At 34.2% G+C, this 25,361-nt stretch overlaps 1 protein-coding gene across 8 annotated transcripts in view; it reads left to right on the top strand.

Annotated features, from left to right (window-relative positions):
* IFT81 (intraflagellar transport 81) overlaps positions 1-25,361 on the top strand; it is a 142,800-nt gene that overhangs the window by 72,487 nt on the left and 44,952 nt on the right. For 6 of the 8 annotated variants that reach the window (XM_027124805.1, XM_027124807.1, XM_027124806.1 and 3 more), the window contains 3 exons: positions 4,726-4,889; positions 6,193-6,288; positions 14,572-14,718. In XM_027124805.1, the coding sequence (XP_026980606.1) occupies positions 4,726-4,889; positions 6,193-6,288; positions 14,572-14,718 (407 nt within the window). Of the gene's footprint in view, positions 1-4,725; positions 4,890-6,192; positions 6,289-14,571; positions 14,719-19,270; positions 19,609-25,361 lie in introns of those variants that run through there. The other 2 variants (XM_027124813.1, XM_027124811.1) reach the window with 2 other exon arrangements.

Genomic DNA, 25,361 nt, shown 5'->3' with positions numbered 1-25,361 from the left:
CAGGTGTTGACAAGGATGTAGAGAAATTGGAACCTGCATACTTTGCTAGTGGGAATGTAAAATGATGCATCCACTTTGGAAAACAGTTTGGCAGTTCCTCAAAGTGTTAAACCTAGAATTACCATATGATCCGGCAATTTTATTCTACCAAGAGAGTTTAAAACATATGTCCACCCAAAAAGTTGTACATAAATGTTCATAGCAGCATTGTTCATAATAGCCAAAAAGTAAAAACAACCCCAGTATCCCTAAACTGATGAATGAATAAACAAACTGTAGCATATCCATACAGTGGAATGTTATTCAACAATAAAAGGAATGAAGTGTTGATACATGCTACAATATGCATGAACTCCAAAAACATCTTAAGTGAAAGAAACTAGTCACAAAAACATATTATATGACCCCATTTGTATGAAATTTCCAGAATAAGCAAATCCATAGAGATGGAAGTCAAACTAGTGATTGCCTAGGGTTGGGGAACTGTAGGGGAGGACAGCTGTGTTGGTAGGTGGATGATGGGGGGAGGAGGTGACTGCTAGTGGGTATAGAGGCTTCTTTTTAAGCTGATTAAAATGGTCTAAAATTGATTGTGGTAATCGTTACACAATTCTGTGAATTTACTAAAAGCCATTGAATTGTACACTTTAAACAGATGAATTTTATGGCTGTGTGGTAAATTATATCTCAATAAAGCTGTTGAAAGAGGTAATACAGTATTTCCTTGATTCTAGACACATGTTCTTTACCATTTTAATTGGTTTTGCAATTGAGATACATCTTATACTTTATGTATGCATTTCACATGGTATTTGTAATTTAGTTGATGGCATCTTAAAATCAAGGAAATACGGCATATTTAATTGATATTTAAGAAACCAGTATAGTACTCCCTATAAAATGTATGGTTCATACGTATTAATTAGTGGCTTTCCATAGAATCTCTGACTCCTCTCAGTCATAAATTCAGATTCAAGCAGTACCTGGAAGTTGCCATGCATTTAGTTGTTGGTGTCATTTGATTCCTTATTCACTAGGTTTTCACCTTTTAGGAGAATGTTTAGGACAAAAGAAAGTAATTTTTTAGTGCTTTTTTTCCTCCTTAGTATTATATATAGTATATCTTTTTAGTATATGTTCTTTGGGTTTGATGTAGGTTCCTTCACATCTTTACTGTAAAAAAATTAAGATAAATCTTCAAAAGAAATTCCTTAAATTATAGCCATTTAAAAATTAATATCAATAAGCAATTTGTTTTCATATGTCTATCCTTGCTAAGAAATTTCTAGAACTTAACATTAATAGTGAATTTTTGAAAATGAAGGTAATGTATATAAGAATTGAAAGATTTGGTATGCAGAAAAATTGATTGATCAGTACAGTTTAATACAACTTAAAATGTTAGCCTGAACATGTGTTTCTGCTTATCCTCAGTTTTATTTGGTTAAATATTTCTTGCTATTATGTTTTAATTCTGGTAACTAAACAGAATATCCAAAGATATTTATAGTATTAGTAATATTTCATTTTTTGTTTGAATTGATAGACTTTGTTTTGCTTTGGCTTTCTAGCCTAAATAGAATTGTTTGGGCCAGGAAATACATAATTATTTAGTAATATAATGGACAAATAAAGTTGTTCTGTTTTGGGCATCTCTCGAAATGTTAGTAGATGATGCTAAATAGTAAAGTCAATTGTGTTGTTACGCAGTAACAGAAGTAATTGGCTCAAAACCAATAGTCCATTAATTCAGTGTTTACTGGACATCTGCTACTTGTCAGATACTGTGCTAAGTGCTAGGAATAGAAAGAAAAGCTATTTCTATTAAAGTGCTCACAGTCTAATGGAGAAATGACAAGCAGTGGACAATTATAATGCAGTGTGACAAATACACCGATGGAGCTCAGCACAGGCTCCCATGAGAACAAAGAGGCAAAGAGCACTAAACGCTAACACAGAGTCAAATGGTTTCCTGGAGGTGTGGCAATTGAGTTAAATTAAAGCTGGAGAGGTAGAAGAGTGGAAGACATTCCATGCCAAGGCAGAGTGACCTAAAAGAACATAAATGTAGTAAGCTAAGCAAATGATGGAGGAAGAAGTAGAGATAAAAGGGCAGGCTTCTTCTGACTGCTTGTCTTTGAAAAGAAAGCAAGGGAGAGAGTGTGCAAATGATTGAGAAATATAGTACTGTGCATAGATTGAGGCAGGGTAGTGGTCTAGTGGTGTTCACATTGCTGGAGAGTCAGTCAGACAAAGGAAGATTGGAAGATTCAGGAGGAAAAGGTGAGAATTGGTAACAACCTTTCCTGTGTGCTCCCATTGTGTCCCTGTATTGCGCTGAATGTTCTACAGCAATTACCATAATATGTTAATTGTTGGCATATCTGACTCTGACACAGCTAAACAGGCTAGTCACCAAGTCATAATTGTTCTTTCTATTTTCAGGCCTTAGCACACAGATTACACACAGCCAGCATTCAGTAAACAATCTGTTAAATAGTTGGGTGGTGGGAGTAGAGACCTTAACCCTGCATAGGAAGAAAATGATCTTTTCCATGGGTAGGAGGGAAATCAAGTAAGAAAAAAAAATGGCTGAAAATATAAAAATAAGGTATTATGTGTGCAATATATGTTTTTTGTGGATGGACAGGGAGTGGGGAGCAGGAAGTTAAGGAGTTCCTGATTTGTTGATATCTTTCTGGGAAGCAGAGTCTTAAGGATTATATTCAGCAGCCTAGGAAAAGAGTAAATTAAACAGATGTTCAGTTGCTTCAGGTATTTAGTTTAATAAGGTCCATCGAAATTTTTTAGTAACAACAAATGGCTTACAAAAAATTTCTGTTTGCTTAAATAACATAAAAGTATTTTTAGTATAACAGTATAATTTGTATTTTTTCAGAGTAACAGCTGTATTATAAACTACTCACTTGTTAATTCATCTTTATACTCTACATATTCCTGAGATTTATTATGTAAAAGAAGCTACTCATTCAGTTGTAATAGGATCAGTGAGACGTTTTCAAAGGGTTTTTAATCAAAATGTTTGCGGAGATCTTAAGTGACCTTATATTTAATTTCACCAGGATTTTCAAAGATAATTTTTAAAAAACTGCATAGAAACGTGTCCACTTTTCATAAGTTAAAATTTTTAAGAGAAGAATTTAAAATGTGATGGAAACTCTGTTTTTGTTTTTTAATAGCTTTACTGAGGTAAAATGGACATACAGTAAACAGCACATGTTTAGAGTATACACTTGATAAGTTTTGACATACATATACACTAGTGAAACTGTCAACCTTAATCAAAATAACAAATATATCCATCACCCCTAAACATTTCCTTGTGCCCCTTTGTAATATCTCACTCCTGTCCCTCTCTGCCTCTCTAACCCACCCCAGGCAACCATTGATCTGCTTTCTGTTACTATAGATTGGTTTGTATTTTCTAGAATTAGAAACTTTTTTTAAATAAGGAAAGTAATATTAAAGAATTTTAAATCTTTAAAAACATTTTAGATTTTGATTTCTTGCATCTCTGATTACATGCACTATGTTTAAGAACTTGAAGGTGGAAAAACTAGTCATCTAATAGCCAAAGAAGCCAGGTGGTAGAGTTAATCGGAAACCATATAGGAATGTCTGCCTAATTATAGTGTGATTCAGTAAACACTTTCTTTTCCCTTCCTATCCCCAGTCCCTAAAAAAAGAGGTGGAAAATTGTAGGGATGAATGGAAAACTCGTGAATTTACCATTAATAAAATTTTACACATTAATATACGGTTAGCACAGCAGAACTAAAAATAATTTTAAGGCTTTGGCTGAGATTTATTATGCAATCTACGTACGTAGATTACTTAAACTGGAAATCCAGTGTTTTAAAAAGTCAAGCCAGAATTTGTAAATGTGTAATGGAAAGATCTGAAATAAACTTTTCAAAGCTCTCAAGGCTGGGAATTTATAACAAAACCATTATTCACTGAAAATCTGTATATGTGTATGTTTGTTCACTCTGCCAGAATAAGAAAATGTATTTGAAGTTGCCACTTAACTGTAAACTAATACTGCCAGAATAAGAAAATGTAATTTAAGTTGCCACTTAACTGTAAACTAATACTTTACAAAATCAAAACTACCAAACATGGAAAACTGAAAATGTTTATGAATGTAGATAATTTCTCTTTTTCAGATTTTAACTTGTACCTTTAGTAATATCTTCATTGGTTTAAAGCTAAAAATGATAATGTATTACCATTTATGAAGTATTAGAATAGAAATATAAATTGCATCATAAGTACTGCAAAAGAAGAAGAATAAATGACCACTTATAGAAGAAATAACCTGGATTAGATTTCATTTGTGTTGTCATTTGGTTCATGGATTCCTTAAATACTTAGACGACAAAATATGACCCAACAAAATATTTGGCACCGTAAAGGTTATTTTTGCATATTGTGGACTGTAAAAGAATTAGGTGGTAATTTGGAAAGATCATAATATTACTTTTTCTATAATTTAAATATTCTTCTATGTAAATTGTCCTTCATTATCACTCTAATTAACAGCAAAAAATTTCAGTGGCCAATCTTTTATTGTTCTATGCTAGGTATTATACAGAATGCTCTCAATGGATGTGCCGTACTATCCAGGTCTTATGTTTTAAAATGTACAAAGCATCACTTTACCTACTCTCTTGGGCTGAATATTCACTTATTTTATTTTTATAGGTTTAATGAAGAGGCTAGAGGAGGAGATAAAGTTTAATTCATATATGGTAACTGAAAAATTTCCTAAAGAATTAGAGAACAAGAAAAAAGAATTGCATTTTTTACAGAAAGTGGTTTCAGAGCCTGCTATGGGTCATTCTGATCTTCTTGAACTTGAATCTAAAGTAAGTAACAATCATCTTCTTTTTATAAGCTTCCAATTTTATCTCATCCCCACTCCTGTGAAAATTATGTGAACTGCTTTCTATAGTGTCCTACTCTTGACTCTTAAGTTAACCTGTGCTAAGAGCTGACAGCTCTTATGAGGAGTTGTTCTTTATGAGAAATTATAGCACATAATGCTGTCACTTAATCCACATGGTGTTATAAAAACCTAGTCAACTGATTAGGAAAGTGGGTAAATTGGATATATAAATTAATGTATATGATTGACTCATAAGTTTATATATTCAGAATATAATAATTTAGTTGACAATTTTTAAAATATCGTAAATGTGATTACTTTTTATTTCCAAGAATAATGTTATAGCAATTTTGTATTTAAAGCTAATGTTTTTTATTAGCTTTTTATGCCTGCTTTGGAATTACTAAACTTTCTTGTAATGCTCATTGAAACCTGGTATAACATTTTTCTTCCCTAAAAACACTAATCAAATGTATATTTTTTAAAATAATAATTAAATATCATGAAAATTGATTGAAAGATTTTGACTTTAATGTGCTTAATAGCCACTACAATTAAATACATAATTCTAATGATTTTATTCTTTTAATTTATGTATAGAAATTAGTTGTCCAAGTCAGATTTGGCTCAGTTTAATGTTATAAGATTAACAGGAAAATTCTAGTTTTTCAAAGGATAGTTATACTGAAAGCCATGTAATTTTAAAAAATTTATTATAGGACTATATGCTTCTGTTGGCTTTATTCAGTTTTACTACATTTGAGAAAAGTTTGGATTAATCAATAGGATAAGTGACAGCTATTATAGAATCATAGATCATTCATTAGAACAGGAAGGGTTTTTAGATGTCATTCATGTCAACTCTCAGCTGGGTTCGTGAATTCCTTGTACTAAATCCCTGGGGAATGTTAGTCCAGATTTGCTTTATCACTTACAGTTACTTGAAAGTCACAGCCTAGGTGAAGGGATAACTTCAGATTTTTAGAAATCTTTTTGATAGGAATATATAAATATTTCATGTAGAATACTTTAGGATAATTTAGATATAGATGGTTAAATCCATGTAAGTAATCAAATTGTGTAAATATATATCATGAACTGTGAAATGCAAGTTGTCTCTAAAAGTAATCGTAACAGCCCACTCATAATGTTAATGGAGCTGATCCTCCCATCAAATTACTGATAATAACAACTGTAAATTCAAAGTTTTGTTTGGCCAGATGTCCCTTAGTTTGGGTAATCATAGGCAGAGTTTTAACCTTTTTATTTTCATACTGTTTTAGATAAATGAAATAAACACACAGATCAGTCAGCTGATTGAAAAGAAAATGATGAGAAATGAGCCAATTGAAGGCAAACTGTCACTATATAGGCAACAGGTAAGACCACTCCTTTTGGCTCACATATTTAGGTCTGTAATCTTGTTGGTGAACATTTTCATTAATACCATCGTCTGTGTTATCGATAGTCTTAAAGTGAGAAGGAAGCAAAGAATAAATGTTCTCCTGTCATTGCTAATCTCCAGATTATAAGAAAGAATTTGTGGAAAAGCCACAAAAGACACATGTTCAGGTTTGAAATTCAATATATCTGATAATGCTTAGTTTCCTTAGTGTCTGCCAACTGTGGTGATAGAGCTCTTTGTGGTTATATCTGTGAGTGTGAAATTTGATTTTTTATATGAATGCTTACTTTAAGTGATATAAATAAGACTATTTATAATCTTTAATGAACTAAAGGCAATATACTTTTTCAGGTTTAAAGTTAGTTTGAAAAAATACAGAATAAATTGAATTTTAGTGCTAAGGCATTTATCATTTTATCCAGAAGTCATGAGGGTATATATGTTGTTATGTATTTCTAGACAGAAGGCTCAAATGACAGCCATGGATTACCTGACAAGAACCTTGGCAAGAAGAGCTTAGTGTGAAGAGCATTCTGTAACCTCAGAAAATACTGAGCAACATAACAAAGCATTATTCAAGGATGCTAGAATTTTTAAAAAAACCTTTTTATAATGGAAAAATTTAACCATATACAAAGGTAGAGAAAATAGTTCAGTAAACCCTCGTGTGTCCCTCAGCTATAGCAATCATGGCCATTCTTATTTCATCTATACCCCCCGCCCCAACTGGATTATTTGAAGCAAATCTTAGACTTCATATAATTTCATCTACAAATATCTTAGAACGTATCTTTAAAAAATACTTTTAAAAAACTTAACATACCACATTTGAACACTTTTATTACTTCCTTAATATTGGCAAATATCCAATCAATGTTCAGATTTCCTTGATTGTCTCTTTCTTTCTTTTTTTCCTTTCCTGTTTTTTTTTTCCCCCAGTGGCTTTGTTTTAATTAGGATCCATACAGGATTTATACACTGCATTTGGTTGATATATTTGTCTCTTTTAATCTATAGGCTCTCTTCCCTACTTATTTATCCATTCATTTAATAATTTTCTTGCAGTTTTTTTAATTGAAACTTGTTTATTTATCCTATAGCATTTCCCATAGTTGGTGTTTTACTGATTGCAGCCTGATGGTGTCCTTTTAAAATGTTCCTCTGTTTCCTGTATTTCCTATATATTAGATCTAGAAGCTTGAACAGGTTCTGTTTTGATTTTTTTTTTTTTTTTTTTTTTGGTCAAGAATATTCTCTAAGTGGTATTTTATACTTTCATTTGGAGGGACTAATGTCTGGTTGTCTCTTTTTTTGTGATTTTTTTTGTGCCATTGATTATCAGTGCCTGCCCATTTATTTCATTAGGGACAATAAAATGTTGATACTATGATTCCTTCTTCATTTATTAGCAGGACTACTTTTTTTATTGAAATACAGTTGATTTACAGTGTTAATTTCTGTTGTACAGCAAAGTGAATCAGTTATACATATATACATTCTTTTTTTATATTCTTTTCCATTATGGCTTATCACAGAATATTGAATATAGTTCCCTGTGCTGTACAGTAGGACCTTGTTTTTGTCTTTCTCTTTCTGACTTACTTTACTTAGTATGATAATCTCTAGGTCCATCCATGTAGCTGCAAATGGCATTATTTCATTCTTTTTTTATGGCTGAGTAGTATTCCATTGTATATATGTACCACATCTTTATCCACTCATCTGTCAATGGACATTTAGGTTGTTTCCATGTCTTGGCTATTGTGAATAGTGCTGCTATGAACATAGGGGTGCATGTGTCTTTTGAATTATGTTTTTGTCCATATATATGCCGAGGAGTAGGGTTCCCTTTTCTCCACACCCTCTCCAGCATTTGTTATTTGTAGATGTCTTAATGATGGCCATTCTGACTGGTGTGAGGTGGTACCTCATTGTAGTTTTGACTTGCATTTCTCTAATAATTAGCGATGTTGGAGCTGGGCTACTTCTGAAAAGAGAAACCTCCTCTCATCAGCTATTTGGTTATCCTGGAGTATAGTTCATATAGGAAAGTCAGGATACATGCTTGATTCTTATTTTTATTTTTCAGTTTTCAAAATGGATTGGTTGCGTCTAACATTAAAAATGATTAATTAGGGTTAGTTTTAAATTTTTTTTGGTTTCTTATCTATTTAATGTTATTATGAACCATAGATGTAATGAAATTTAGGTTGCAGACATTTTCCTTAATGATGCTTAAATTGTCCCATTTTTGGCTGGTAGGAGGCTTTTCCAGTTAACTTCTAAGTCCTTTTAAAATACTATTTGTCTTTGATAACATCCTTACTTTCTGGTATGATTAAGATAGTTTCTAGGCTCATCTTTTACATTTCCTACCCCAGTCTTGGAATTAGACTTTCTTCTATGAGCCTGATATGTTTTAGTAGGAAATGATATTTACAGACCACAATCTGGTATTAGTACTTCTCATTGCTACTGGGGTGGCCATTGTTTTTAGGTCTTTTTAGTGGACAGAGCTAGGAAGTATTTTTTCTCTTTCTCTCTCATAAAGTACACCATGAGTTCATACTGATCCTTTCAGTTCAGATTCAAGACTACTGGTTTTGTTTGTTTGTTTGTTTTTAGTTGATATAAAAATTTATTTGACCAAAATGTAGAAAAAGTGATAATATTACATATGATACAGTTGCAAGAATCTAAATGAAAAGTGTGGGTTTTTTTCAGTTGCACAACTTGCTAGTGTATCTCCTGGATAGTGTAATGCTTAGTGAGGGGCAGAAAATTTGGATAAGCTAGAAGCACAGGGTGATTTTTAGTCAGAATTGTAAGCCTGAGTTGGCCCCCACACTGCTGGGGAATGTGGAATGTTTCAGCTCTGAAATGTTAACTGAGAAAGCAGAAATATAACAAAGCCAAAATCTGCAGCCCTGTCTACAAAATACTCCATATCCAGTTTAATCAGGAGTTTCTTGGTCTTTTATTAACTTGGTCCTGAAGAATGAATTAAAATTCTAGGTAAGTAAATCTCCAATTTGCCATTCCCTGGAGTATAGAGGAGATGAAGTTAGGTGAATTACTTTTTTATCTCTACTTTGCTGTCAGAGAGGGCCATTCTGCCCAATATTTGTTTATAGAAAAACAGTTCTTGCTCAATTATTGATGGCTAGCAATCCTTTTGATATGGCTTCTCTGAATAGGAGGGAATTCTACAGTATTTGTTCCTGCTCAGTAGATGGCCTCATATCAGAGCAGATAAGCATGGGTCATTATTGGAATAAGATATCAGCTCCTCAGAGAACAACTTTAGAATGAAAGAAACATATAGAAGGTGTATCAAGGATCTATCCAGAAAATACTGGGTAATTATTATGACTCTTTTCCAAGCACTCTCATGCTGACTGCTCAGAGGATGTTTGCTTGGCATGGTGGAGTGTGGAAAAGAGCCAGGATGATTAGGTTAATCTCTCTGTGGTTTATGACTTCCCACAGTAAGCCCCACCTCCCCCTTTTTTGCTCTGGAAGGAAAAGACCCAACACCCATTTTAATATGATGGTCCCTGGCCTCCTGTAGTGTGACCAATGGTAGATATTCTTCAACCTTTTAAATTGACCCATGACTAGACATTGGAATCTGTGTTTTGAAAGTGTAGGGTTGTCTGTTCCACAAACGAAATGCCCTCCAGGACTACTGGGTTTTTACTTCACCTCATCAATCTCCCATTTTCCTCCTTATCCCAAATTGAAAATTCTGGTTCTCAGAAGCATCAACATAATTGCATTCATTATTTGCTTCATTCCATTGGCACCAACATAGTTCATCATTTGCTTAAATCCATGCATTACATGCAACAGTTTCAAAATAAAAGTACCAGTACTACCATCAAAAATACGATTACTGCTGAAAATTGTTTTTTAGTTTGTTTTGTCTTTAGGATATATCCCCCTAGGGTTATATAGTCAAATTACTGTTCTAAAGTTACTGGGAATAATTCTTCTGTATGGTTAGGCCACAAAGGAAACTGGATAAATATATATGGTCATTTTGATTTTTATGGATTACATTTTCGAGATTAATTTTATAATTATTTAAAATATTTACATGATTCCAAGTCAAACCTATAAAACAAGAAGTATTTGAAGTTTCTAGCATCTACCTCTGTGCTATCCATGCTATTCTTTCCTTCTCCCATAGGTATTTTTTAATTTTATAGTTTATTATTCCATTAAAAATAATATTACATATACATATATTCATATATTTCCATCCTCAGAGAAAGAAGAGCATATTATACACTTTTATTCTCCATGCTTTTTTCTTAATATGCTTGTGAATAGTAAAATAATTTTTATTCCTTTATAACTTTATTGAGATACAGTTTACATACTGTACAATTCACCCATTTAAAATTTACAATTCAATGGTTTTTAGCATCACAGAGTTGTGCAATCATTACACAATCAATTTTAGAACATTTTTATCACCCCAAAAATAACCCCCAAAGCCATCATTAGCAGTCACTTCTCATTTCCCCCAAATCCTACCAAAGACCAAACTATCTCTATAAATTTGCCTGTCATGGACATTTCATATAAATGGAATCATACAATATGTGGTCCTTCGTGACTGGCTTCTTTTACTTAGTGTAAAGTTTTTAAAATTCATCCATGATGTAGCATGTATCTGTACATACTTTATTCCTTTTTGTTACTGAATAATATCCCATTGTATGGATATATCACGTTTTGTTTTTCTCTTCACCAGTTGATGAGCATTTGGGTTGTCTCTACTTTTTTGGCTATTATGAATAATGCTGGTAGGAGCATTCTTGTACAAGTTTTTGTTTCAAAATAAGTTTTCATTTCTCTTGAGTATACTCCTAGGAGTGCAGTTGTTGGTTCCTATGATAATTCTGTGTTTTACATTTTAAGGAAATGCCAGACTGCTTTCCAAAACAGCTGTACCATTTTACATTCCCACCAACAGTGTATGAAGGTTCTGATTTCTCCACATTCTTAGCAACACTTGTTATTATCTGTCTTTTTTATTATAGCCGTCCTAGTGGATATGCTTATTCCTGTTCACAGACATACTGCACTGAGTGGTTATACCACAGTTTATTCAACCAATCCCCATTAATGGACATTTGGGTTGTTGCCATTTTTGTGCTATTACAAATCGTACTTAAATAAATAGCTTTTTGTTTATGTCTTTGCAATTTTTTGCCAGCGTATCTTTGGGATATAGTCTCAGAAGTGAGATTGCTACATCAAACGATAAATGTAGATGTAAGTTTGCTAAGTATTGCCTAATTCCTCCTCATGGGGGTTTTAGCATTTTACATTCCTATCTGCAGTGTATGAGAGCACCTGTTTCCTTACAGCCTCACCGATAGAGTATGTTGTCAAACTTTAAGATTTTTGCCATCCTTGTAGATGAGAAATGGTATCTTATGATAGTTTTAATTTTCTTTATCTTACCATAAACAAAGTTGAGCATCTTTTCACATGAGTAACAGTCATTTTAATTCTTTTTCTGTGAATTATCCCTTCCTATCTATACCTATTTTTCTATAGGGCTGTAGGCCTTTTTTTTCTAGTTTTAGAAACTCTTTACATATCAGGAATATTTACTCTTTATCTAGCTTATAAGTGTAACATTTTCCCCAGTTTGGTACTTGCCTTTTTACTTTGTTTATGGTATTATTTTGCCATGGGAAAGTTCTTCATTTTTAGGAAATCAAATTTATTAATTTTTTCACTTATCATTTCAGGTTTCAAGTCATATTTAGGAATGTTTTTCCCTCTTGAAAGTTATAGAGAAATTTACTCAAGTTTCCTTTTTGGAATTCTGTGATTTAATTTTTGTAATTAAATCTTTGATCTGTTTAGAATTTTTCTTTGGTGTATGGTATTTATTGTATATGGCTGTCCAATTATCCAGTTGTTCCAATACCAGTTGGTAAAAAGTCCATCTTTCCCCTATGGATTTGAGAGTCCTCCTTTGTTTTATTTAAATTTTTTAAATGCTATTGGATCTATTTCTAGATTTTCTGTTGTTCTGTTGACCTGTCTGCTTATGTACCCATATTAACTGTTTTAATTATAGAAACTTTATCATCAAGTTCTAATAACTAATAAAAGTAGCCATTTTCATCCCCAGTTGTTTTACTTTTTTAGGGTTTCCTTACAATTCTTTTTTTTTAAATAAATTTATTTATTTTTGGCTGCATTGGGTCTTCGTTGCTGCACACAGGCTTTCTCTGGTTGCAGTGAGCGGGGGCTACTCTTCGTTGCGGTGCGTGGGCTTCTCATTGTGGTGGCTTCTCTTGTTGCGGAGCACGGGCTCTAGGCGTGTGGGCTTCAGTAGTTGTGGCATGTGGGCTCAGTAGTTGTGGCTTGCAGGCTCTAGAGCGCAGGCTCGGTAGTTGTGGTGCACAGGCTTAGTTGCTCCGCAGAATGTGGGATCTTCCCGGACCAGGGCTTGAACCTGTGTCCCCTGCATTGGCAGGTGGATTCTTAACCACGGCGCCACCAGGGAAATCCCTTACATTTCTTATTTGTATGTTCTTCCAAATAAATTTTATTATCAATTTGTCTATCTCTAGAAAAAAATCATACTTTTAAAATTATTAGGGTTGCTTTGTATTTATCAATTACCTTAGAACTTACATCTTTACAATATTGAGTCTTCCTATCTAAGAACATGGTATGTCTCTCCATTTGTTCAAGTTTATTTTTGTATCTTTCAGGAGTGTTGAATAGTTTTCCTCATAAAATTTTGGAACTTCTCTTGTTAAACTTATGCTTACATATTTAATTTTGGTTTTTGCTTTTATAAATGAGGGCTTTTCTTTCCAAATGTTTTCTGACTGATTTGTCTATGAAAGCTATTGATTTATTTCCTGTAGATTCTTTTGATTTTTTAGGTACATAATCATATACTGTGAAAATTCCAATTTTTCCTTTCAGATTCTTGTGCTTCTAATTGCTTTCTCTTGTCTAATGGTGTGTGCAAATACCTTCAGCACAGTATTAAATTGTAGTGGAGATGCTGGGCATTTTTACCTTGTTTCAGACTTTGGCAGGATATATGCTCATATGTCTCTATTAAATAAGATCCTGGTTTGGGCTGAGGTTTATATTTATTTATTTTATCATGTTGAGGAAGCATACCATCAATTCCTATACAATTCTGGTACTCTAATCATTACTTCTCTTTTTTTTTGGCTGAAACAGTTCTATAGAGGGAAACATTCCTTCATCATCTGTCTTTTTTCATTTTTTAAACAGGGAGGACAATAGAGTTTTTTAAAGGGTTTAGACTAAAGATTTCCCCCTTCTTGTCAAATTTGTTTGAAGAAAATATTTGTACTATTTCACTTGAGAAGACAGTTTAGCTAATGTTTTTCTTAAACCAGTACAGCCATGGTTCATTTAAGGAAATCCCCCGTGAGTTGCTAACTAATATAAAATGCTGCCATTATGGCTAAGAGCAGCCATCTGGATTGTGTAAACGTTTGCATAATTCTGGTGAGTCAGATGTTTGATTTTGAACCTGCATTTTATTTATTAGATTGCCCCAAATATAATAAATGTTTTAACATTTTATTTTAAAGGTATGGATATTGAATTTAGATAAGAAGACCTGTGTTGTAGTTTTGAGAATAAAGCATTCTTGTTTTCTTCCAATGAAAGGAAACCGACCATGCAGAAAAACAGTAGACCTAGTGTTAGCTTCTGTACTTACCTAGAAGGTATTTTCATTAGCATTTGAGTGTTACTTAACAAGATTTTAATATTTTTATTACTATCGCATTTCTGTTTCTCTGCTGATACGTCCTATATTTTCAGGGCTTTTGTCTTCCATAATGTTTTTAGGTTGCTATTTAATATACGTTGCAGGGAATTCCCTGGTGGTCCAGTCGTAGGACTCAGCGCTTTCACCACGGGTGCCCAGGTTCGATCCCTGTTGGGGACACTAAGATCCTGTAAGCCGCACACTGCAGCCAAAAAAGAATATAAATTTATATATATATATATATATATATATATATATATACACACACACACAATGCATACTCATACTAAATATATAACTGGTGATAGTAGGTAGTAGGGCAAGGGGTATTATTGTCAGGAGAAATCAACCTGATATTGAAAATTTAGCTCAGTAAAATCTAAAAAGTACTTAATTTCACAAGATAATAGAAAGTTGATTGTATATCTTATTTTACACTCATATTTAATGCTCAATTAGGCATCCATCATTTCTCGTAAAAAAGAAGCCAAAGCTGAGGAACTTCAGGAGGCAAAGGAGAAGTTAGCCAACCTAGAGAGAGAAGTGTCAGCGAAGACAAATCAGACCCGTGAATTTGATGGCACCGAAGTTTTGAAGGGAGATGAAGTAAGTTGAGGTGTCTAATGGGACAAGGATATGAGTGTTGTTTTTGTTTGAAACCATTGATTTTTTTTACTTTTTATTTTGACTGTCAATAATGAGAAGTTAATTTATTTTATGAAGCCTATTTATTTAAAACTGAAAGCTCTTTGCAGTAATATTGAGATATTCTTGATATATAATGATGGAGATTTTAGTGATTTTTATGAGATAATGTTCCAAATTTTCACTTTTTAATTAGGTGGATTTATATTGGGTTTATTTATTATAAGTATTAAGTTATAAAGGTGAAACCAAATGAGTAGAAACTGACAGATAAGACAAATATTCATATTTTTTGATAAATATAATTCCATAAAGGGCTGAGAAAGTATCACTAAGTTACTTTGTCAGTAATGTGTAGTTGGCCAGTGGGACTGGCACCATAAAATGACTTTGTTGTAAATGCTTACAAATTTTAAAAATATAATTATGTCTTACATTGCTATCTACTTTACATTTTGAACAATGCTTTAACAGCTCTTATTTCACTTATCCTTCTGTCAGACTCATGAGATTAGTAGGACAAGTAATATTGTCATTTATAGACAAAATATAATCCCCATCTCCTTTTCATAAAGGGGCTCTTTCGCTCTTTCTTAGCTCAAGAAAGAGTGAATGACTGAAGCAAAATATCTTGCCTTTAACTCAGTGCTTTTTTTTTTTTTTAGCAAATCAAGTGCTAGGTCATATTTTATTTTATTTTATTTTATTTTATTTATTTATTTATTTTGCGGTACACGGGCTTCTCACTGCTGCGGCCTCTCCCGTTGCGGAGCACAGGCTCTGGACGCACAGGCCCAGCGGCCATGGCCCACGGGCCCAGCCGCTCCGCGGCACGTGGGATCCTCCCGGACCGGGGCACGAACCCGCGTCCCCTGCATCGGCAGGTGGACTCTCAACCATTGCGCCACCAGGGAAGCCCAATAGGTCATATTTTAATTCTTAAACATTGCCTCACTTTACCACCTCTAACAGCTTTTTTATTTTATATTAAGTACTAGCCCTCAGCAAAAGCTACTTTGAAAAGCTGCTCAGGTCCAAACTTCATTTTTGGCTTTGGAAAGTTATTGAATTCATACCGTTACAAATTGGCAATGAACCTTAACTATGCCAAACACAAATGAATTGTTTCCACAGCACCACTTTTCTCTGGTGCTTCTGATTGTAGCCTCCCAGTATGCCTTCTAGCTTATTGAGAAGGTAGTAGAATTCAGAAGTCAACACTTGATTGAAAAATTCCTTTGGCTTTCATAGAAAGGAACGAAATTGGGTCATTTGTAGAGACCTGGATGGATCTAGAGACTGTCATACAGAGTGAAGTAAGTCAGAAGGAGAAAAACAAATATTGTATATTAACGCATATATGTGGAACTTAGAAAAATGGTACAGATGAACTGGTTTGCAGGGCAGAAATTGAGACACAGATGTAGAGAACAAACGTATGGACACCAAGGGGGGAAAGTGGTGGGGGAGGGCGTGGTGGGTGGTGGTGGTGGGATGAATTGGGAGATTGGGATTGACATATATACACGAATATGTATAAAATAGATAACTAATAAGAACCTGCAGTACAAAAAAAAATTCCTTTGGCTTTTAACATCCACTTCCAGATTGCTTTAAGACATGGGAGTATTTTAAATGATACTTGGAAGCCAACAGAGTGTGCTTTGTGATATCCTTGCTATCCAGGAAAAAAATATTAATTATGCAGCAGTTTCGCTTTGTAAGAGAACATGCTATCTCCTAGCATTTTAATTTTTTCTTAGGAAAATGCTGCCCATTTGACCAGAAATACCAATTGCTATGGCCATATTTGGCATGAATAGTGCTTATAATTCAGTATTAGATATCCTCTCTCTGCAAATGTGATGGAAAAGAACCTAGTGCCAAGCTATTAGCTTTTATCTTTGACAAATTATGGTGAATAGGAAAAGTATCTGATGACAGAAAAAGACACATTTTTTTAAAGGGGAAAAAGATAACTTTGGATATGATGAGGTCAACTTAATTTTTTAAACAATGTTTGGTCAGAAACTAGAACAAATCAAGTAAATCATTTGGCGGTCACCTAAAAGAACAGAAGGTATTGGGGAACATTAAGCCCAATTTTATAAAGAACAAATCTTGGTAGACCAATTTTGTTTTCTACTCTGATAAAGTGGTAGACCATATGGACAAAAGGGAGAAAGTTTGTTATACTTAAAATTATATAATATAGCTGGACTTCACTAAGGTTTCATTTGGTATCACATGGTAATTACCAAAAAATCATGTTCTTTACCACCAATCTGTTAATGCAGTTGGTGAGAGGGTATCAAGAAATGGTAGCACGGTGTTTGAAAAGAATATTATGCCCGGAGTCACAAATAGGAGAATGAGGAAAGGGAGGGGTAACCTTTATTGAGCAATTTTTATATAAGGCTCTCTGCTAGATGATTGGCAAACATATATTCTCTTCTTCTTAGGTATTATTGTTATTTCCATTTTACAATTAATTGAAACTCAGGAAAAGTAAAGATTTACACAACTAATAAGTGGCCAAGCAGGATCCAGGTCTCTCTCACATGTTCCTATTGACCTTAAGGAAAATGACTTCTCCATCTGTAAAATGGGAGAAGTTGCTCTTCATTGTCGTTAGGAAGAACACATGAAATAATGGATGTCCAAGCTTCTGAGAAATTCAGAGGTTAAGTCAACATATAACATCTGGCATCTGAAAGTAATCATTCCTGTGGGCCCCATGTTACTGCATGTGGGAGAAGCAGGATAGTGGAATAACTAAGAGCGTGGTCTCTAGAACTTGGTTTGAGTGCAGATCCTGGCTTTGTCAGCCAATTAGCTGGGTGACTTTGGCCAGGTTCCTTAACCTCTTTGTATTCACATGTAAAATGTGACAGTTATTAGTATATACCGCCTAGAATTATTAGTGTGGATTAAATGAGTTAATACCTGTTAAGTGCTTAGAATAGCACCAGGCACATACTAAGTGCTCAATAAGTATTAGCTCTTAATATTTTTATGTATTTATTTACCTGGATGAAGAATTTGAAAGTAAGTAATACAGTTTACAGCTTAAAAATTGATATTAGTATTTTCCAGATTGGGAGCAATTCAGTAGAAATAAATATGAAATAGAGATAAAATAAATTGCACAGATTCAAGATGTGATGAGATAGCACTGAGTCATTTTAGCTGCCGTTCACCAAGCAATACCTGTGTGCTCAATCTTGAGCACTTTAAAAACATATCCTTGGGGCTTCCCTGGTGGCTCAGTGGTTAAGAATCTGCCTGCCAATGCAGGGGACACGGGTTCGAGCCATGGTCCAGGAAGATCCCACATGCCGTGGAGCACCTAAGCCCGTGCGCTGCAACTACTGAGGCTGCGCTCTAGAGCCTGTTAGCCACAACTACTGAGCCCACACGCCTAGTGCCCATGCTCTGCAACAAGAGAAGCCACCGCAATGAGAAGCCCGCACACCGCAACAAAGAGTAGCCCCCGCTCACCACAACTAGAGAAAGCCCGCACACAGCAACAAAGACCCAACGCAGCCAAAAATAAATAAATACGATAAATAAATTTATTTTTTTTAAAACCCATATCCTTGGCCTTTCTCACCTTCTGAGATGACCCACACTCTGGAGTGTGTTTCTAAGTAAATCTGCTTCTTACCTAAAAAATAAAAATAAAAACAGGGCTTCCTTGGTGGCGCAGTGGTTGAGAGTCCACCTGTCGATGCAGGGGACGTGGGTTCGTGCCCCGGGCCGGGAAGATCCCACATGCCGCGGAGCGGCTAGGCCCGTGAGCCATGGCGGCTGAGCCTGCGTGTCCGGGGCCTGTGCGTCTGGAGCCTGTGCTCCGCAGCGGGAGAGGCCACAACAGTGAGAGGCCCGCGTACTGCAAAAAAAATAAAAATAAAATAAATAAAATAAAATAAAAACAAAAACATATCCTTGGTGCTGGTTGCACAAGTTGCTGGTGCTGTGAATGCATTTAATGCCACAGAACTGTACACTTAAAAATAGTTAAAATGGTAAGTTTTACATTAAGTATATTTAACTACAATAAAACACACATACAACATATGCTAATTCATCCTCTCAAAAAGCTTATGAGGTAAATATTATCTCCATTTTATTATTGAGGAAATAGGCTTAGAGAAATTTAAGTAACTTGCCTGAAGTCACACAGTGAGTTGCAGAGCAAGGATTTGAATCCAAATCTGAATGCCTCAGCAGCTGTGCTCCTAAGTGAATGCTGAGCTATTCTTCAAGACACTATTAGAATGAGTTAATTTTAAGATTCATATTTGACTCTAAATAGGACCACATTGTAGACAGTCATTAACTGGAAACAAAAGCTTGCTAGAAACTTGCCGGAAACTTCATTCCTTGATTATCCATATGTAGATGTTTGATTAATCTTTTCTTGGAAAAATTTAGGAATGTGACTGTAAGGATAAATGTAACGAATACTATACATATAGTAATTTATATTCCTTTGTCGTTTTCTCTTTAGAGGTGTGCATTTTGAAGTACATTTTGATGCTTCCTACTGCCATTAAAGTCAATATTCCAGATGTTATATTTTGTCTAAGAATTTTAGTTCTTCTGATTGCAGATGACAAGTGCTACGGGCATTTGTTCTTACTAGATGTTTTCATTTGTGTTCCCTTGATTTTTCTTATTAAAAAAGATGAAGAGTCTAAAAATACTTCTTGCTTTTCTTATACTTTGGTTATCACTTTAACACTGTATTTTCATTGTATTGCCTTGTAGTCAATATACAGGAATAAGCACAGCAAAATCTTATTCTGCCAGACTTCTGACATAGGTAGGAATTTCTCAAACAGTTGAAATTATCTTCTTAGTGATGGAGATTTTCTTGCCAGTCTAGTCTATCTTGATTTCTTTCTCTTCAAACAAGTGTTTGGTAGGTGATAAAAAGGTTAAGTTTAGAGACTACAGTTTCTGACATAACTGAAAATTTATAATAATATCTAACTCTCCTTTATATCATGAAGTTTTCTATATTGGATTTAAATACATAATAAAGTATAAGTCTCATGGAATTGATATTCTCAAAGAATTTTGACTGCCTTCATCTCTGAGAGGAATCACCCCAAAATGCTATGGAACTTTGATCCTGACCTATTTATTATTCTTATCAATAACTTAGATTAATTATAATAAGTAATGTTTATTATGTAATTACAACGTGCCAGATAGCATAATAGGTTTATTATGTACATTATCTCATTTATTTCATTGAGGTATATGAGATAGATATGATTATTATTACTAGTTTTTACAAATAAGGAAACTACGGCACACAGAGGACTTATGCTAACTTATCCAAGGTCACATTGCTAGTAATTAGTGGTACCATGATGTGAATTGCAGTAGTCTGGCTCCAGAACCCTTAATAATTTTCACATGACATGACAGGAAGCTAGAAGGAATAGTCAATCTGAGATGATAGAATTGTGATTCAAAATCATCTTGGTAGTTAAAAACATTGTGCTTAAGCAAACAAAGTGTCATTAATGGGATTATAAATAATAATGTCATAGAATCTGAGTTTTATCTGCTGCTCAGAAATCATCCAATAATAATGCAGCTTTAAAAAACAAAATGTTGGGAATTCCATGGCACTCCAGTGGTTAGGACTTGACGCTTTCACTGCCGGGGCCCAGGGTTCAATCCCTGGTTGGGGAACTAAAATCCCATAAGCTGCGTGGCTTGGCCAAAAAAAAAAAATTTTTTTTTAAATTATACTCTATTAATAAAAATATAATATCCCATTTATGTGAAATTATGCCTGGAATATTATTTTACATTTTTGGCTTCATGTTTTAAGAAAGACATAGTTAAGCCAGAGTCTAGATGAAGGTGACTAAAACAAATGAAAAGTCTGGAAACATTCACAGCAAGAATTAATTATGAATTAGCTGAGAACAAAACACTAAAGAAAGACATAATAGAACTGCATTTTAATATCACAAGGATTATGGAAAGGATGGTGTGCAGAAAAGAGTTAACATAGCAAGCCTGAAACTGCTATTCTTAGAAAAACTTGCTTGCAGGATTGGCCCTTGGCTGGCATCTGGGAGCTTGGATTTTAGAATTCCCACCATTCCTTGATAAGAATGGCTCACGTGCCTAAACTGTATGTACAGAGTGTGGTTTATGTTGAACACCTGCTTTCCTTCTTGGAGTCTGGAATTTTGGTATGGGCTAGGCAGAGTATGCCTACGTGACCAGCCCCTAGTAAAAACCCTGGGCGCTGAGTCTCTAATGAGCTTCCCTGGTTGGCAGCCTTTCACACGTATTGTTACAACTCGCTGTTGGAGGAATTAAGGGAGAAGACTCTTGGAAGCTTGCCCCTGGTTTCCTCCTGACTTCACCCCATGTGCCTTTTCCTTTTGCTGGTTTTGCTTTGTACCTTTTCACTGTAATAAAACATAGCCAAGAATATGACTTTATGCTGAGTCCTGTGAGTTCTCCTAGCAAATCATTGAACCTGGGGATGGTCTTGGGGACCCCTGATACAGATGGATTAGTATTATTATTGTTTTTGGATGGAATGTTCTTTCTGGATCTATTAAATTCATCTGGTCTAATGTGTCATTAAGGCCAGTGTTTCCTTATTGATTTTCTGTCTAGATGAACTGTCTATTGATGTAGGTGGGTATTAAAGTCCCCTACTGTTATTGTGTTACTGTCAGTTTCTCCCTTTATGTTTGTTAATATTAGCTTTGTGTATTTAGGTGCTCCTATCTTGAATGCATCTATGATTGTTATATCTCCTTGTTGGATTGATCCCTTTACTATTATGTAATGTCCTTCTTCATCTCTTGCTGTAGTCTTTGTTTTAAAATCTATTGCGTCTGATATTAATATTACTACCTCAGCTTACTTTTTGTTTCCATTTGCATGGAATACCTTTTTCCATCCCCAAATCAAACTGAATTCAACAATACATTAAAAGAATCACACACCATGATCAAGTAGGATTTATTCCAGGGTATAAAAAATAATAATAATAAAATAAAATAGAATAATATTTTAAAAATCAGATTATGCAAGTAATATCTGAATACATTTTCATGGTCTGAAAAGCAAACAATACACATAAAACAAAAGTCCCTATTGATTACCTCCTATCCCCATTCCCAGTCCCTTAGACCCTTTTCCAAAGAGAAACCGCTGCCACCAGTTTTGTAAACCCTTTCAGTCCTTTCTCTGGAGATAGATACAGATACAGATAATACCGTTTTGTGAGTTTTAAAAAATATGAATGGTATTATACCGTGTGTATTGTGCAACTTGCTTTTAATAACACGTCTTAGAGATTTTTCCATGTCAGTAAATGAAGAGGCTATTCTCTAGAGGTTAAGAGGATCAGCTCTGAAGCCAGAACACCTATGTGCAGATCTCACCTCTGCCACCTATTAGATGTTCAACCTAACAGTTAATTACAGCAGTTACCTAACTGCTCTGTGCCTCAGTTTCCTTATCTATAAAGTGGAGATAATAACAGTACTCACCTCATATGGTGGTTGTGAGGGCTAAATGAGTTAATACAACTTAGCAGTATACAACAGTGGCTGGCTTATAGGAAGCACTTCATAAATGCTACCTACAGTTATAATAATAATTATTATCATGGACTTTAAAATTTTTAATTGCTACATTGTGTTCTATAGAATGTATGTACAATTTCTTTATTCCATCCAAGGGCGTACAAGAGCATCTGTTTCCTCTGTTATTTAAAACAGCACTTGATCCTCAGTCCTTTATTTTTTTATCATCCTGACAGTATTTCATTTTAATTTTCATTTTTCTTGATTAAGATTGAACATCTGTCCACATACATGTTTGGTCACTTGTATTTCTTCTGTCGTTTGCCCTTTTATTGTCTTTCTTCATTTTTTTCTAATGGATTGAATGTATTTTCTTTTTTTTAATTTTTTTTGTGGTACAAGTCACATAATATAAAACATACTATTTTAACCATATTTAACTGTACAGTTCAGTGGCACAAAGTACGCTCACATTTTTGTACTAATTGAATGTTTTTCCTTATCTGTTTCTCATATTTTTACCTATATTCTGGATTAATCTGGGTAATTGTTTTCTTCTAGTCTGTCATTTGTCTCTTAGCTTTGTATACGCTGTGTTTTGTCACACAGAGGGTTTTCTTCCCTGTTTTTTCCAAACAGTCTTATTGAGATATAATTAACATACAATAAACTGCGTATATTTAAAGTACAAGTTGTTTCTGTTGTTCCATGCTATGATAAGTGGGGGCTACTGTATTACATGGCAAATTTATGTTTCTGATTAGGTATTTAAAAATAACTTTATACAATAAAATAAACAATTATGGTTAGGAGGAAGACTTACATATAAATAATTTTTCCTTATCAACTGAAGTACCAAGACATTTTAAATGTTATCAATTTTCTAATGAAAAATTATGTATCTAGATTAGATTATACAGTTCTATTCAGGTTTTCTACACATTTACCAAGTGTCTTTTACATGCCAACTATTAAGTAAATGGTGGTGAGAAAGAGATATGGTCCTGCCATCACAGAGCTTAATGGTTTCTTAGGGGAGTCAGAAATTTAACAAGTGATCTTAAGTGAGCTGTATGTTAGAACACACATTAACAGAGTGGTATGGGAATACATTTCAGGGTTATGGGGTGTGAGCTGGGAAAATAGTAACATGGTGTGATTCGTGGGAGACATGCTACTTCAGCTCTTTCTGTTATCTTAAAATCATACTGATCACAGCAACCTTTTATTGACAACTCAGAGTCATAATTATGAACATTAACTATTATACTATGCTATAACACTGTTTTTCTATCTCCTCTCACACTGAATCCTGCATAAAGCAAGATATTTCTATGTAAACATTTTTATAACACTTCAAATTATGGAAAAATAAGGTCACTTAATATTAAAATTCTGTCCCAAAATATGAAGCTATCATAGCATGGAACAACAGCAACAATTTGTACTTTAAATACATGCAGTTTATTGTATGTTAATTCTATCTCAGTGAATCTGGGGGAAAAAAGGGAAGAAAACCCTCTGTGTGACAAAACACAGCACATGGTAAATATGATTTTTACCCATTCATAGGCAACAATCTGAGCCTAATGATTTTGTCTCACTTATGGAAGAGCAAAGAATAGAAGCTCTACTTCTTGTAGTAGTGCTGAATAGCTACTGGTCTTTACCGTTTTCATCACCTTGGTACCTCTGAATCTCTGCATTAATTATTTGAAAAGCAAAACAAAAAATTAGCCCCAATGATGTCATGCTAGTAACCTTCTCAGAACTGTGATTGAAATGAATGCGTGCCTTTTGAGTCTGAAATTTTTTATAGCAACAAATGAACCTTTGGTTAAGGTTCCATTGTCATTTCATGCATTGAAAGGTCACTCCAGGTTTATGGTGTACGGGTTTAAAGTTCGTTATGTTTTCTTCCCAAACCTTACAAGAAGCTCAGCTGTTTTGCAGTTAATGGCTACTTTTACAATGTGCTTGATCAAATAATATGAATAAGCAGCTTAAGAAAGAGCCAACCAATTCATTCTACAGCTACTGACAGAAATCCTAGAGCTAAATTGCAAAGATTATGAAATCTTCTTTAAATACTTCAAAGAGAAGCACAATGAAGATAAGGGATCCTGGCAAGATTAGCTGCAGCTGTCAGATTCTGAAAAATTAGGAATCAAATTTTGACACTTGTAATTGAATCATCCACCCTTCTAAGTGAGCCCAGGCAAACCTGTGATATTTTTAGAGCCTTTCAAATCACATTACACTCTTTAGAGTTCATAGCAGGACCTAAGGCCCCTAAAATTTCCCAGGAGATGGAACAAAACAGAATCAAATAAATTTGGCCCAATTCACTGTAATAGAAGTAGGGTGTTATGTATGCAGTTTAGGTAATCCCACAATGTTAACTCAAAACGTGAAAACTTTTCACAGAAATTTTTTTTGAGAGTTAACTGCTTGGACAGCAGTTGAAATCCCCATTAGAGATATAGTAACAGCTGTGTGGTGGTGATTTGATTTATAACAGAAGCAGGGAGACCTTGGATGGTATGATTACCTGTGTTTCCCAGATGGATGTTCCTGTACCACAAGTTTCTATTAAGACAGATTTCTACTAGCATATATCATATTGCTTATTATAGACTCTCTCAAGAGAATCAGCAGTTAACTATCCACTACCATATGTGGGTAATTGCATTGTTTATGCTTGGCTTGGTGAGATTTTCTAATTTAAAGTTGAAAACATAGTACTAACAGGTTGGAAAAAGGTTTGAGTAGTATTTGTATGTCTATATATATTGCACTTGTTATGATGGGTGATTTGAAAAGACTAACATTTTAGCAGAACACAAAAGTTGCTTTAAAACATTTTTTCATGCCTTAAAGCAAATAGCAACTCTGAGACGAGACTTCAGGGAGTCCAAATGATTTATGACATGAAGCATGACTTAAAAGATGGCCTTTTCAGGTTTTCTGCAAGTCTGAATTCAGACAAAATAGGAACACTGACAAATGGGCAAAAAAAATTAT

This window comes from Aethalodelphis obliquidens, unplaced genomic scaffold (assembly GCF_003676395.1).
Source record: "Aethalodelphis obliquidens isolate GAN/ISIS:26980383/991018 unplaced genomic scaffold, ASM367639v1 scaffold28, whole genome shotgun sequence".
NCBI classification, from domain to species: Eukaryota; Metazoa; Chordata; class Mammalia; order Artiodactyla; family Delphinidae; genus Aethalodelphis; species Aethalodelphis obliquidens.
Note: the sequence above shows the minus strand (reverse complement) of the source record. Positions and strands in the feature narration are given on the sequence as shown.